At 42.3% G+C, this 13,794-nt stretch overlaps 1 protein-coding gene across 3 annotated transcripts in view; it reads right to left on the reverse strand.

The window, feature by feature from the left end:
- LOC138300727 (polyunsaturated fatty acid 5-lipoxygenase-like) overlaps positions 1 to 13,794 on the reverse strand; it is a 1,327,404-nt gene that overhangs the window by 964,598 nt on the left and 349,012 nt on the right. For all 3 annotated transcript variants that reach the window (XM_069240434.1, XM_069240433.1, XM_069240436.1), the window contains exon 5: positions 12,548 to 12,654. In XM_069240434.1, coding sequence (XP_069096535.1) covers positions 12,548 to 12,654 — 107 coding nt within the window. The remainder of the gene's footprint in view (positions 1 to 12,547; positions 12,655 to 13,794) is intronic.

The following is a 13,794-nucleotide window of genomic DNA, read 5'->3' on the forward strand; positions in this document are numbered from 1 at the left end:
GCAGTCTGCACCATATTTTCAAAGTAGCACAACACATGCATTGCGCCACTTTGTAACTCCTTGGAGCAGGCATAATGTATGCAAAAGGGGGGGGGGGGGAGGGGGCCGGCACTGGGAGGCCACCCAAAAAAAAATGGAGTTGTGAAATTTAAAAGATTTTTCATTATTAATGCCTGCCTAAGGCATGTGTTAAGATGACACTTCCATTGTTTCCAACGAGCCTGCACGTTGTTTGCTGCATTAGCACAATCATTTATGGTGCTAATCCAGCAAAACCTCACATTAGCGGCATAAATTATGACGCAAATGTGGACACGACCACCATGGTGTGCCATATGGAAAATATGCCGCACACATGGTGTCATTAGGAGGGCGCAATAGGGCGCAAGAAAAGTGGCACATCATGAATGATGCGCCACTTTTCCATAAATATGCTCCATTGTTTTTTTACATTTAGGGTCCTTCCTCTGATGATGTGTGAGGGTTATGGCTTATTTTGGGCTTCTTGGAAGACTTGTTCTAATTCAAGCTTCTTTTTAAGGCAGTTTGTGTTGACTCAGTATTTCAGTCCTGGCCACACAGCAACAGTAGACAAGTAGCAGAAAACCAGGAAAACAGAGAGATAGGTGGTAACTGGGCCACGGAGGGAGGGTTGGCTGCAAAGTTTTCAGATTTCTTAGGTGTGATAGTTCATTGGTTTCATGGTACGCATTAGTGACTTTCTACTGTCAAAGGTGTGACACTTTAAGTGGCATTTTCACAAGAATATACCTGATCAATAAAGTCCACGTTAAGAGTTAAATATCGAAATACTTCCTATTGAGTAATGATAAGTTATAAAGTGCCTTCAACCTGCTTCAAACCCCTAAAATGGTAGGCTACTAACCTGATTTATTATTGTGAATGCTCCTGATTCTCTGCAACACCGCAGTGTCTAGAGTCAGTTGGCACCTTTTCCCCTATCAAACTGTATCCCAAAATGGCTCATGGGATTACAGCTCTTGTATCTGAATTGCCAAAGACAGTTTATGGCATTAATGCAATTAGAGCCCATCTCCTCATTGTGTACACAAAACACATTTAAATAGAAAGTCAAAAGTCTACACAAAATAACACATGTATAACAAATGCAGTTTTTGTAGTGAGTAATCCTACGCATTGCAAACATACAAATGAAGTAACGTAATGTACTTACTTAAGTTAGCCTAACTATTGATGCTGTATTAACAGTGGCTTATACATTAGCTTTGAAAGGCCTGCATTTCATATTTAACTAATACTTTGCACAAGATGTTTTCTCTTCCGCTGCAGATGCTGTAAAGTTTCAGAATCCTTCTGTTGGTTAATGAATATACATTTGTTATGTATTAGATAATTGTGAGATCCTCACAGGGAGGAGAGGGTGTGGCGAGAAATATGACTCATGGGAAGAACTGTCTGAATCTCAAGAGGTGGACGAAGTATCTTTTCAAGGACTTGTTTCTCTGCCTATTGAGAAGATGTGAGAATCTAGTGTTTTTTTCCTGCTCCCAGGAGTCTTCTGAAATCTGACTGGATGCCGGGAATGGGGACAGTGTCAATTGTTTGGAATTGTGTTGTAACAAATTCGTATGCGTGCTCCTGGAGTAGGTTAAAGCACTCTGGACACACTTTCTAAGTTTTGTAGGATTATCCCTTCAGAAGAGATCCCCAATTGAGCCCTTTTATTTTCAAAAGATGTCTGCTGAATCATAGCTGAGAAATATTTCCAGCTTGAGAAAATCTTTATTGCTTAAGTGCGAAATGTTCATGCTGATCCATTTTTTTATTCTCTCATCAGAACTCATTATTGGGTTTCTGAATTGACATATTTTCCTTGACTCAAAAAAGATATTGCCATTCTTAAGCTTAAATTAGATTGGGGAAAGTCCTTTAATCAACACATTTGATGTATTATTTCTATTTTATTTGTAATTTTCAAGCATTTAGTATTTTATCTTGTTTCGAAATACCGACTAACGGATTATTTCAATTTTTAATACTGATGACTAAAAGATCAATATTCATGAAATAAAGCAATTCAATGTTATTAGAATTGTTAATTAAACACTTTAACTCACACCAACTCTTTTTATTGGTTATTGTGGAGCCCCAAATTGGCTTCACTTTCCATGGTGTTTGATTTATAAGATTGTCCTTTTAATTTCTCCTTGTTGATAAACAAAGGTTCATATGACTAGTAGTGGGGGGAGGTTACTTAATTATTACACCCGCATACTGAGATACAAGGATCCCTGTTTGCCAAAATATAAATTATAATCTTTACTTCTTAAGGTTTTTGGTATTGCAGATGTTTTACAGTCTTTCAGTTCTAACCTAAAACCTTATAACCTTGCCCACAACACAGAGGAAGAGTAGAAAGGTGCCTATTGAGAGGCTTCCTTTTCAAGCAGAATATAAAATCTCTTCCGTCCTCACTTGGTTAGCAGGTTGGCAGAATAAAAAAATAGGAATGATAAAAGATCATAATCATGAGCAATGTCAAATTCTTAGTTTTGAATATATTTTTAGGATTGCCTCTACCTCAACAGAGTGACGCTGTTCTTCCAATTGTGTTCACTAAGAATAGAGGTATTCATAATAAATGGTCGGATATTGATTCTGGGGATCTGATGACAACCCTGGTTGGGAAAAGCAAGGACCATTTTATGGTCTGTTTAGGGCATGAAGTCACTCATCTAAGCATATTGGGGGCCTACAATGAAATCTTCAAAGGTGCAGAAGACCTTTTAATGGCATCACAACCACATGGGAAGCCAAGACAAAAGAAATGGTATGGTAGGTCTTGTTCACAAGTTCATGGCCGTCCGATAAGGGCTATAGAAAGGTTACCTTGGGACAGTGAAGTAGTAAGTCTATGCAGTGTTACAAGGGTACAATTAAAGCAAGGAAGGAAACTATAAGAGGGGAGGCTAGGTAGCAGTTACAGAAGTCAAGTGACACCAACGATGTTTCCCTATTTTGGAGAACTATAAATTCCTCCTTTTTTGACAATAGCCATAATACCCGTATTGATGTGAATAAACCATCACATTTATGGGGGCACACTTTACTAAGGTTTATGAATTTAGCATATTGGCAGATATGACTAGTAATATAGTGACAATACTGCTAGTCCCAGGGATGAAGGTTTTCCATCTATTCCACTAGAGGTTATCTCAACGGTGGAATGGAGTCCAAGTAATAAAGCCCCAGGTCCAGATAGAGTCACTCATTATCTTTTCAAAAGCAATCTTGTCCTCTGGGCTCCACTCTTAGTAAATGTGTTGCACAGTGCAGTTCTCGCTGGTCCACCAAAGTCATGTTTGCATGCAATCATTGTCTGAATCTTCAAGAAAGAGGACAGAGGGGACCCATGCTGCTATCGTCTAATTTCTCTTATTGATTCAACTGCAAAAGTGATGGGTAGAATCCTGCTAGATTGGCTGAAGAACTATTCTGCTAAGAAGGGTATCTTTTTTTTTTTTTTTAATATGGTTATTAGTTTTTTGTACCATATAGAAACAAAATAATGCAATATGATTCCCTGAATAGGGAATACAAAAATAAGCTTAAAGCATGTAACACCATCTAAAGTATAACACCTGGAGCTTGGTTGTACCATGTCTATACCAGGGAATAAAAAGCATATTGTAAATATAACGTACATCAGGGTGTTACCAAGTAATTATAAAGTAATAAAATGCAACTGCAGTGCTGATATTCCACAACTAGAACACAGGACGGGGAGCCTTGAAGGCAGACAAAACATGTAGTAAAATAAGAATATGTAGATAAAGCAGCAAGACGGGCTGTGTGTCTTCACAGTGTGATCAGTAAGGGGGAGAGGAAGAGATAGAGATAAGGAAAGTATACAAGCAATAATGAATGTGGGGAGGGAGGGAGCAATGGGCTCCCAAGGCTGGTGTATCGGTTTGTGTCATTCAAAGGAGAAGATCATTCTGCGATGTGAGGTGTAAGAAATGTGTCCAATTCTTGGGACATAGGGCATTTCTGAAGATGCGCGTCTTCTTAGCAGAGAGTGGTCCCTTTTGCTGTCCCCCATTTACGTACTTCTCCTTGCCATACTGCCAGTGAGGGTGCAGTGGAGGCCCTCCATTGTAGTGTAAGCGTCCTTTTGGCCAGTAAAAGTGTGTACGGAGTGTTTCTTCTTGTGCTGACAAATACAGAGTGTGCAGGCCTCCCAGGTATGAATGTCCATGAGTTTGGTGACATCATGTAGGGTAGTGGGCACTCCCCTCCAGTAAAAAAGGAGGGCGTACTGGAGCATAAAATGTGACCAAGATCCACATCCCACGGTTTATATATATTGTGATTAAGTGACTACCCTCCCTTACAGTAAAAAGCGCTTGAAAGGCAGCATTTTTTTTGTTAGTCCTCATTCACCTCAGGTTACCCGCTTAGATCTTATTTCGATACTGAGAACACCCTTGTCTTAGACAAGTCACCAGGCCCAAGGCATATTTGCTATTTTCTTCTTGATACAATCGCTATCCAGGCCAAGTAGCGAAGTACAAATACAGCGTGTACGTGCGATCATGGGACAATTACCTGAAAGACCCTCAATAGTACTCACAACATCAAATGCTCATCTCGTGCACATCTCGTTCTAGCCACTTTGCCAATGGTACCCAAAACCTGTACCTTCTATTTTCCAGCCCTGCACTGTCCATTCTAACATTGTACTCAATGGACCTTAGCCAACCCGCTGATGTCAGGAAGAGATTATTTAACCATTTCCTACATATCTTGAAGGAAAGCATGTGTAAGAAGTTCCTAATCTCATGTAGACCATAAGGTATGGCAGGTGTTGTGTAGTTGACAGCAAGTGAGGAATTGTCCATGTAGAAGGTCATAGTCCACCTGTAGTTGCTCAGATGAGCTGAGAAAAGGTCGCTTTGGGAACCCCAAAGCATATGGAGGGACATGTCACCTGAGAAACCACATTCTAGTGATATATTTGCGAGCAGCCTGCACTTATAGAGAATGCAGGGAGTCTGAGAAGTGTGGGAGCAGGAAGCTGTGAATAGTGGCAGCAGTGAGGGGCTGGGATCTATGTTATGTTACCTCCAGATTGAGATTTGTCAACCATCTGGCAACCCATTGCAGCTAAGCCATCAGAAAGTAGGCTTCAAATGACGGGCGCCTAAGCCATCCACACATGTAGGCAACTGTAATTTTTTCAGGGCTATCCAGTGGCTGCTGCTGCCCCAGATAAGTTCTTTTAACAGTGTGTCGAGTTTGTGGAAGAAGCTGTGGAGAGTTATCACAGGTAGGATTGTAAAATGATATAAAAGTTGTGGTAAGATCATCATCTTTGACAAAGCTATCTTCCTCAATGTAGCAAGTGGTAACTTCTTCCAGAATAGTGCAAGTGACTCAATGCTGTAAGTGTGGGCGACAAATTGCCGTCTAGGAGGTCAGCTGGAAAACGGTTGAATTCTTAAATACTGGACTCCAAAATTCCACCAGATAAGGAGTGTCCCATCCAGGCAGATCTCCTGTGGGGTCAAGTTGGTATGTAGCAGATAGATGGAGGATTTGTCTCAGTTGACCTTAAGGCTCATTAGTCTGGCAAATGACTCACGTGCATCTTGAACTGAGGTTATATCTGCTAATGTGTTGCAGTAATACAATAGGAGAGCATCGACGTATAGCAACACTGTCAGTGTCTGGTCAGCCTGGGGAATACCCCAATGTTGACCATCTCGCCATAGCTGGATGGTGAGTGGTTCAATGGCCATCGTGAATAGCAGGGGCGAGAGAGAGCAACTCTGTCGGTGCCACATTCAACTGCAAACAGGGCAGAAATGTAGCATCTCAACCACACGTGGAAGAGAGTCTCTGTACACAGGAGTTGTGTATAGACTAGAAGGCATTTACCCATACCTATCAGAGTAAGGACCTGACAAAGGTAATTCTAGTCCAGTGAATAGAATGCCTTATCCTGCTCCAGAATCAGATAGGCCGCAAACTGGAGTCATTCTTGATGCTGATCCTGCACATTAAAGACAGGCCAAAAATGTGGGAAGTTCTGTGCCTTCGGGAAAAATTATTTTGGTCTGAATGGCTATGTTGTGGAAGAATTCGTGCATCTCCAATCGACAAGATTTTGCCCAGCATTTTATAGTTTGCCAATAATATGGCAATAGGTGATCGGAGGTCAAGCAGGTAGGGTCCCGGTTCGGCTTGGGAATGCCAGACTTCCAGCAAAAGTGTTATAGATTTTTATAAGGCTATCTAGGAGGGGCTTTATTTCTGGCTAGATCTTGAATTGCCTGTTTAACTTCCGCAGGTGTTATCACAGCGTCCAGGCTTTGCCGTTGGGTTTCAGTGATTTGCGGCAGGGATAGGCACGATAGGGATGAATCCCTGCCCCTATTGGGCACATGGCATTGGGCATGGGATCTATAAATTTCAGAACAGTATCTATAGAACTCCTAGAGGATGTCATGTTGTGCGTGCAAGGTTATGCATATGGGGGATAGGAACTCGAGGTTAGGAGTCTCCCTTTGTTCTTGACAGATTAACCAATCAAGGAGGTGACCGGATTTATCACCTTGCTTGTGGCGCTTAGCCACATAGGCAGTAAGCTTAAAGTATTGTAGGCATTCTAAGACAGCTACATGTTGGCATTTGGCTTCTTCCAGTTTGGCCCAACGGAAAGTGTCTTGCTCAGCGTATCACTGCAGCAACAATAGGAGTTGTTCCACTTCCGTAATTTCTCTGTTAAGTGTTCTATGGACCCTCACAATTTCCTGGTCTGCCAGGCAATCTTGAGGAAAGCACTGTGTGGGGGTCGGAGTATGGGGGACTCCTTACTCTGATACGTACGGGTAAATGTCTTCTAGCCCACACATGCATATCTCGAATATGGGCATTGTGGTCAGAGATCACACAGCCTCAGTAGTCTACAGTATTGACTGATGGCAATAGAACTACTGAGCACAGTATTCTATCAAGGCACAAGTACCAAGTTGTGTGTTTCTAAGTGGTAGCAGTAAACTCAGGAGTCAGGGTATAGGGCTCTCCACACATCTGCCATAGACCAGTGTGTTACCCAGCTTGCAAAACACTCACCCCCGAGCAAAGGGAGGCAGCAAAGTAGCAGTGGGTGAGAATAATCTAAATGTATGTCAAGGACACAGTTGCAATCGCCCCCTAGTATCCACGCTATGCGAGTTTTTTGGGCTAAGACATCCAAGAGTGCCATCCAGAATGTGTCCAGGTCAGAGTTCAGGGTATAAATGTTCCGTAGAAGAACAGGGATACTGTCAAGTCGGCCCTTGAGCGTCAAGTAATGCCCCTCATTTTCAATAGTGGTGGCAGGGAATTGAAAGGGAATGTTCGGACAAATCCACTTCATGGGCTCCCCTAGCATAAGCTGTGTAAGTGGTAGTGAAGACTAACCCACGTCACAGTTTCTGTAGGTGTGGCAACTCCGCTGCAGTAGAATGTGTTTCCTGGGGAAAAATTATTTGCACCAGTTGCCATTTAAGGTATGTGTAAATAGAGTAATGTTTTTTCAAGCGGAATACATTCCCCTGACATTGAGTGTGAGGAAATTAGTTGTGGCTAGTCTAGCCATATCGTGGCAGAAGGGGGTAATGTATCTCCAGGGACCCAGAGAATATCAGCAAGCTCTGCCATGTAGCCATGGCCATCTCACTGTGTCTTGAGTGTCTGTTCATGTATGCCTGCCTCTGTGTTTTGTGGAGAGGAATAGGTGGTGAGTGAACAACAGTGTGGAAACTGCAACAGGTGGTATGCCCAAAATGAATGTGAGAGATATCCACCAGAAGAAATGTGTCGTGGAGCAGATGGAAGCAAGCGTGGTCCCCACTGTATGCCAACATTGTGGTCGGTCTGAGCCTGGCGATGTGGGTGCAAGGAGGTAGAGTGTCACTTTTCCCAGGCTGCTGGCCTGGAAGAGTTGGGTCAAGATCATAATGAACAGTGAATAGTCGGAGGGGTCGGCAGACGTCCCAGGAAGGGTGATGTCCAAAGTAGAAGAGGCATGCTATGGTGTGCCTACCTGGGATCTGGCAGGAGAAGGGAAAACAAGCCATGAGAGGGCGTTGTAAAAGGGGTGAGAAAGGGAGTGGGAGAAAAAGAACAGTCAAATATACACAGGAATAGTAGTCTGAAAAACTAAGTGGCGGGGGGGACAACAAAGTCCAGGACAGGTAATGTAGTCTTATAATGTTCACCGCTGTTTGAGGTATCATCTGCAGAAGGAGAGGTGTGGTCTGTGTGGAAAAGAGCAGCATCTAGGGGCAGATTTATGAAAAGTGGTACTGCACATAGTGCAGCACCACTTTTCTTGAGCCCCTTAACGCCGCATGTGTGTGCAGTATTTAAAATATGGTGAATCAATGCGGTAGTCAGGGGTACTAGGGTCATAATTTATGCATTGGTCCAGCGCTTTGCAGGATTAGCATCAAAAATGTTAATGTTAGTCCTGCAAAGCACCCAGAGGTCCACTGAAAAAAACAGGAACCTCCCTTCAACATCTGCTGTTAGCAGGCATTAAAATGCTGATAAAAATGACACAAAGAAATCTCTTAGATTACTTTGCGCCATTTGTTTGCCCCCCAGCGCCAGAACGCCCCCCTTGCATACATTATGACTGGCGCAGGTATAATGTGGTGCAAGGGGTTACAGAGTAGAGCAATGTAAGCCTTTTTATGAACATGGTGTGGTGCTTTTGGCCTTCCAATGCCACATTAGCGTAAACAAATGATGCTAATGTCACTCTGGAATGGCAGTAGGTCCTCTTAAATCTGGGCCTTAGTGTGGCAAGAGGATAGTGGTGGCCTATACTCCCTTAATCACTACTAACTGTAGGGAGCCATACTTATATATCATCCCAAGTAATCAAAAGTACTACTTGATAAGATTCCGCCTTCTTATTGGTCTCTTACCCAAGAGAAGCCCACTATGATAAAGGTCTTGTGCCCTGTGATTCAGAATCCACAGTCCCAGTTGTACTTCCTTTCTTCTGTGATCTATACAGGGCACCAAGGAAACATATTTTAATTCCCTTACTCAGATCCCTTAATATCACAACATGCAGGCCAGCGTTATTTTATCTACAAATACTACAATCTGATGTTGTGTGCTTCACAGTTTATAGAAATATCATAGCTGCTGTAGGGCTGCACAACCTGGTGGCCAAGTAATTACAGTCCGATATAATTAGTTTTACATTAATAGAAGATAGAAGATAGTTTTTTGGGATTAAAATTATCTGTCTGGAAGTAAGTAGTGTTTTATAAGTATACATGGTATTTGTTTGGTGTAAGGGATATCATGCTGCATATATTTCTTTCGCATGGCCACTCATAATTCTACTATTTGTACTTTTACGCCAATCTTAGTTGATTTTTGGGATGGTTTGCATTTATGTTCCTATTAGATTTTAGAGGGTGGCATCATCAGGGTGATCACACTGTTTGCTTAAGTACATGCCACTATATGAACTAATAGCACAATTGTACGATGCTGCCATGGTTGTTGCTCTATGCATACTTTGCACACAGATTATTGGTGAAATGTTTTTTTAAAGGTGAATTTACTGTTTATGAGTTTACTGTATTGAAATTTTCATATTGTATATAGTGTAGAATTTGATTGCAATCAATTGTGCTTTATTCTTGTATGTTTTTTAACTGAAAAAAAGATAATTTTGACCATGACTAAAAGATCAAGGTTATCAGTCAATTACCTGACATGCATATTCTTAGCTTCCAGATTGGGGGGGGGGGGCAGTTTCCTAAATATCACGGAAGACTGGGAGTGGAGGGTTTTGTGCAACTCGCCCTTGTATCTAGGCCTAACTCGAAATTGGAAGCAATGCCGGAGGAGAGGCAGAAGTTATAACAAGCATTTGCAAGGCAACAGGTCTCACATTAGAGTTAGAGCTGTTGGTGTTGTAAATGATAATGACAACCTCACATATGGGACCTTATACATATTTAGCCATCCAGCACAATAGTCCTTTGTCAGAAATAAACTGTGTTTGTGCATTCCTCCATACACTTGGTATTAGACTGTAATGGTCTGAACTACCCCAACAGACCACCACAGTGAAAATAGCAATTGGAAGAAACATGGTCATGTAAACATATATTTAGCCCCTAGAGGGAATAATCACTGACAAAAAAGAATGATAAAGAATAATTCAGTGTAACCATATAATCAGCTCCTTGAGGGCATAGTGGATTACACAATCTCAGGCCTAGCAGGCCTTTTAAATTCTTAAATATCATTTAACTGTGGAATCAGTGGCACAAGGGTGTAGTGCCGCAGGTACTTACTCGATGTCCCTGTAGAGTCAACAGCAGAAGGTGCAGTATCACTGGGTATGGCTAGATGTCCCTGTAGAGTCAACAACAGAAGATTGAGTACCACTGGCTGTGGCTAGATGTCCCTGTGGAGCCAAAAGTACCATCAGAAATAAACTATGTTTGTGTATTAGCAGAAAGTGCAATACCACTGGTTGTGGCCAGATGTCCCTCTGGAGCCTACTGAGTTAGTGGTGCCTTGGGGCAATTATCATCCTTAAGCCCTTGGAGGGCATAGTGCATTACACATTTGCAGGCCGACTAAGGCTGTCAGAATATTATTACAAACATAACCCTTATAACACAAGGTCCTCTCAGCTTTATTAAAAATAAAAAAGCTCCAGCTATAAGAGAGTTTAAAGAGAGTTTAAATATGGATTGAATGCTGGAAGAGGTTATGATGTTTGGCCCCCCCTCTAACCCAAACATTGCCAACTTGATTGAAGACTTGTGAAAAACTGTAAGGGGGCCCAGAGATGTTGTTTTCCCCACTGGTGGGGTGCAGCATTAAAAGATTTGAGAGCCACAGGCCTAGACGGAAAGAGCACATTGTTCTGAATGTTTTGGTGGTGGTCCCAATGCTCTAGGACCACCTAATGCTGAGTTATGGCCAACAATGTGCTGTAGAAAGAATGCCTGCAAAGCATTATGAGGTGATTTTCCATGCGTACATTAAAATCAGGAATAAACTGTGTTAGAGCATTAGTAGAAGGTGCAATACCACTGGTCGTGGCTAGATGCCCCTGTCAACCCAATTGAGTTAGTAGTGCCTTAGGGCAATTATCATACTTCTGCTCTTGAAAAGCATAGTGCATTACACAATACCTGAATATCTGCATACTCTTTCACTGGCCCACCAGATGCCTACACTGTCTCACTGTCACTTGCACATTCCTCATTCTCCTACATCACACCCAAGACTTGGAACAACCTCCCTCAGCACATCAAAGCCTCCTCCTCACTTCTCGAGTTCTGCAAGAAGCTGAAGATCTGGCTCTTCATATAAACACCTTGGGGATCACAAACTTTCACACCTGCCCAAGTGCCTGGATGTGCTTTTGGGTGATTAGTGCACTATACAAATCAATATAACATAACTCAAAGTCTGTTTCCGTTGGAGCAGTCAAAACAGCTATTCCCACAAATCTGAATATTTCTGCAGTAAATAGCGGGTCCCTTGTTAGGGTGTCATTATTGATGCAACAAACTCTGCACTGGATTCTGTAAGCAATGGTGACAAACAGTCACAGCTTGCCGGGGCCTACAGGGGGCTGCGTGCGCAGGGGGTAATATTAATAAAAAAAAATTGTAAAAAAGCTTACCTATACGCCATGCCGCCGCTCCTCTGGCTCCTCAGCAGCAGGCAGGCACAAGGCGCTCCCAGGCAGACTGGGAGCCAGTGCCTGCTCTCTCCAGCCCGGCAACACAGTGCCAGGCTTGAGAGAGGACAGCACACATGTGTGTTTGGCCGGCCTGAGGCGGCTGGCCAAAAACACATGCGCACTGAGGGGAGTGCACAGTGCACTCCCCTCAGTGTTCATCATTCCCAATGCCCCACCCCTTTAACAACGAAAGGATAATAAACATTGTTTATTATCTTTTCGTTGTTAAAGGATGTGCAGCAGTTGCTGCTGGCGGGGGGGTGATGCTCCTGTGACATCATGGAGGAGCCACCACTGGTGGCAAAGAATGCTTTACAATGGAACTGAAAGATGTTAATAAATATATGCCCTCCCTAGAGCATTCAGTGGGGCCTGGGATTGATTTAAATACATTAATAAGTAATTTGGTATTTGGATCAAAAGCACAGTGTGTCCCTGATATTTTTGTGTCTAAAGTCTCGATGCTTGAGAAGAAAAGGGGAGATGATGTGTTTTTACAGAAGATGGGCTGCTGAGTGAAGGGAGACAAAAATATATGACGAGAATGTGAAAAAAACCTTAAGAGTGAAGGGGAACACAAAAAATAGCTTATAAAGCATGTATTACCAATTGCACAACATTATACATTTTCACCAACTTCCTCTATAGCGATGCATACATTTTGTAAAAATGATTGCTTTCTGTAATATGCTTTTTAAGTGTACTGCAATAATTCTAGTGCTGTACTGTGAACAATGGTCATAAACAGTATGTAATCCTTGGCAAATGTTGAAAACATACCTGATATTGTGTTGCTGATAGAAACAAAAATCTTTTTAAAATCTTCAAAGTCATTCCAGGAAAATGTAAACATTTCAGCTAAATGATTTAATCCGAGGTTTATTATCCTAAAATAAAAAAAAGGTCACATTAATAATAATATTCAATTGTCCTCTCAGTAGAGGATTTGTTGACATGTTGCTTTCAGCCTAATCAGTGAAAAAAAGTATTTGTTTCCCCATATGTGGCGAACAACCATCTGATACTAGAAAATCTCTTCTTTGTTATATATCCATTATACTGTGTTCCATCCCCATCTCCTACTGAGGGTGTAGCCAAGAAGATACCCCTTGACCACAGGCAAGCAGAGAAAGGTACGAAGGGCACCACCTCAGCACTTAGAAATCTTCAATGAAAACAGAGGAGGAATGAGTTAGACACAGAGGTCCAAGTATGTGAATCATAAAGGCCAAAAGCGTTTGCACCATGAAAGGTGGGGGGAGTTGCCCAGGTCCTGTTGCAAAAACCCTAATGGAAGGTGACATATACTATAGGCCAAGATGACAGGTGCAACACTTCTTCACAGCAGATCAGAGTGAAGCTTGAAAACAGAGTTCCTCAGCAGCACATGTAGCCTCACCCTGAGAGATGCATGGGGTTACATCAAGGTCTGCTAAAGTAGGCAGCCTTCCAAATAGTAAATGAAGGGAAACCAGAGTCAGAAAGATTCCTTCTCTAGTTGAACTCAGCAGAGCTCAAGAAATATTTTTGGGGGATATCTGTTTATTGATTGAAACAAAACAGGATCATTGCATAGTTAAAGCAAATGCAACCAATCAGCGGAATGTTACAGAAAAACAATTCCAGATGTATACAGTACACAGGTCTTGTCAAGATTGATGTGCTAAAATATGCAACTCTATTCCCCGCTCTGCATCCTGCCTAGTTACAACAATTCCCCCTAGTTTGTCAGGGAAATCTGTCTTCCCACTGGTCAATGACTCTATCAATCATCTCCCCCCATTCAGCCAGACCCTTCCACTCCTGGTCATTGCTTCTTGTGAAAGTCATATGTGAAGTGTCCGCTATGGCCCACTCAAGGAGGTCTTTTTTCCACATCTTAATGTGTAGGGGCTGTAGTGATATCCAATGTATCGCTGTCCATCTCTTCGCTATCACTAGTCATGAGCTGCCATTTGCCTGCGCACCGTACCCCACATAGTTTTCTTCAAGATACCCAGCACACACATTTTAACTGTCCTATCTAG

The sequence above is a fragment of the Pleurodeles waltl genome, chromosome 6 (assembly GCF_031143425.1).
Source record: "Pleurodeles waltl isolate 20211129_DDA chromosome 6, aPleWal1.hap1.20221129, whole genome shotgun sequence".
Taxonomy (NCBI): domain Eukaryota; kingdom Metazoa; phylum Chordata; class Amphibia; order Caudata; family Salamandridae; genus Pleurodeles; species Pleurodeles waltl.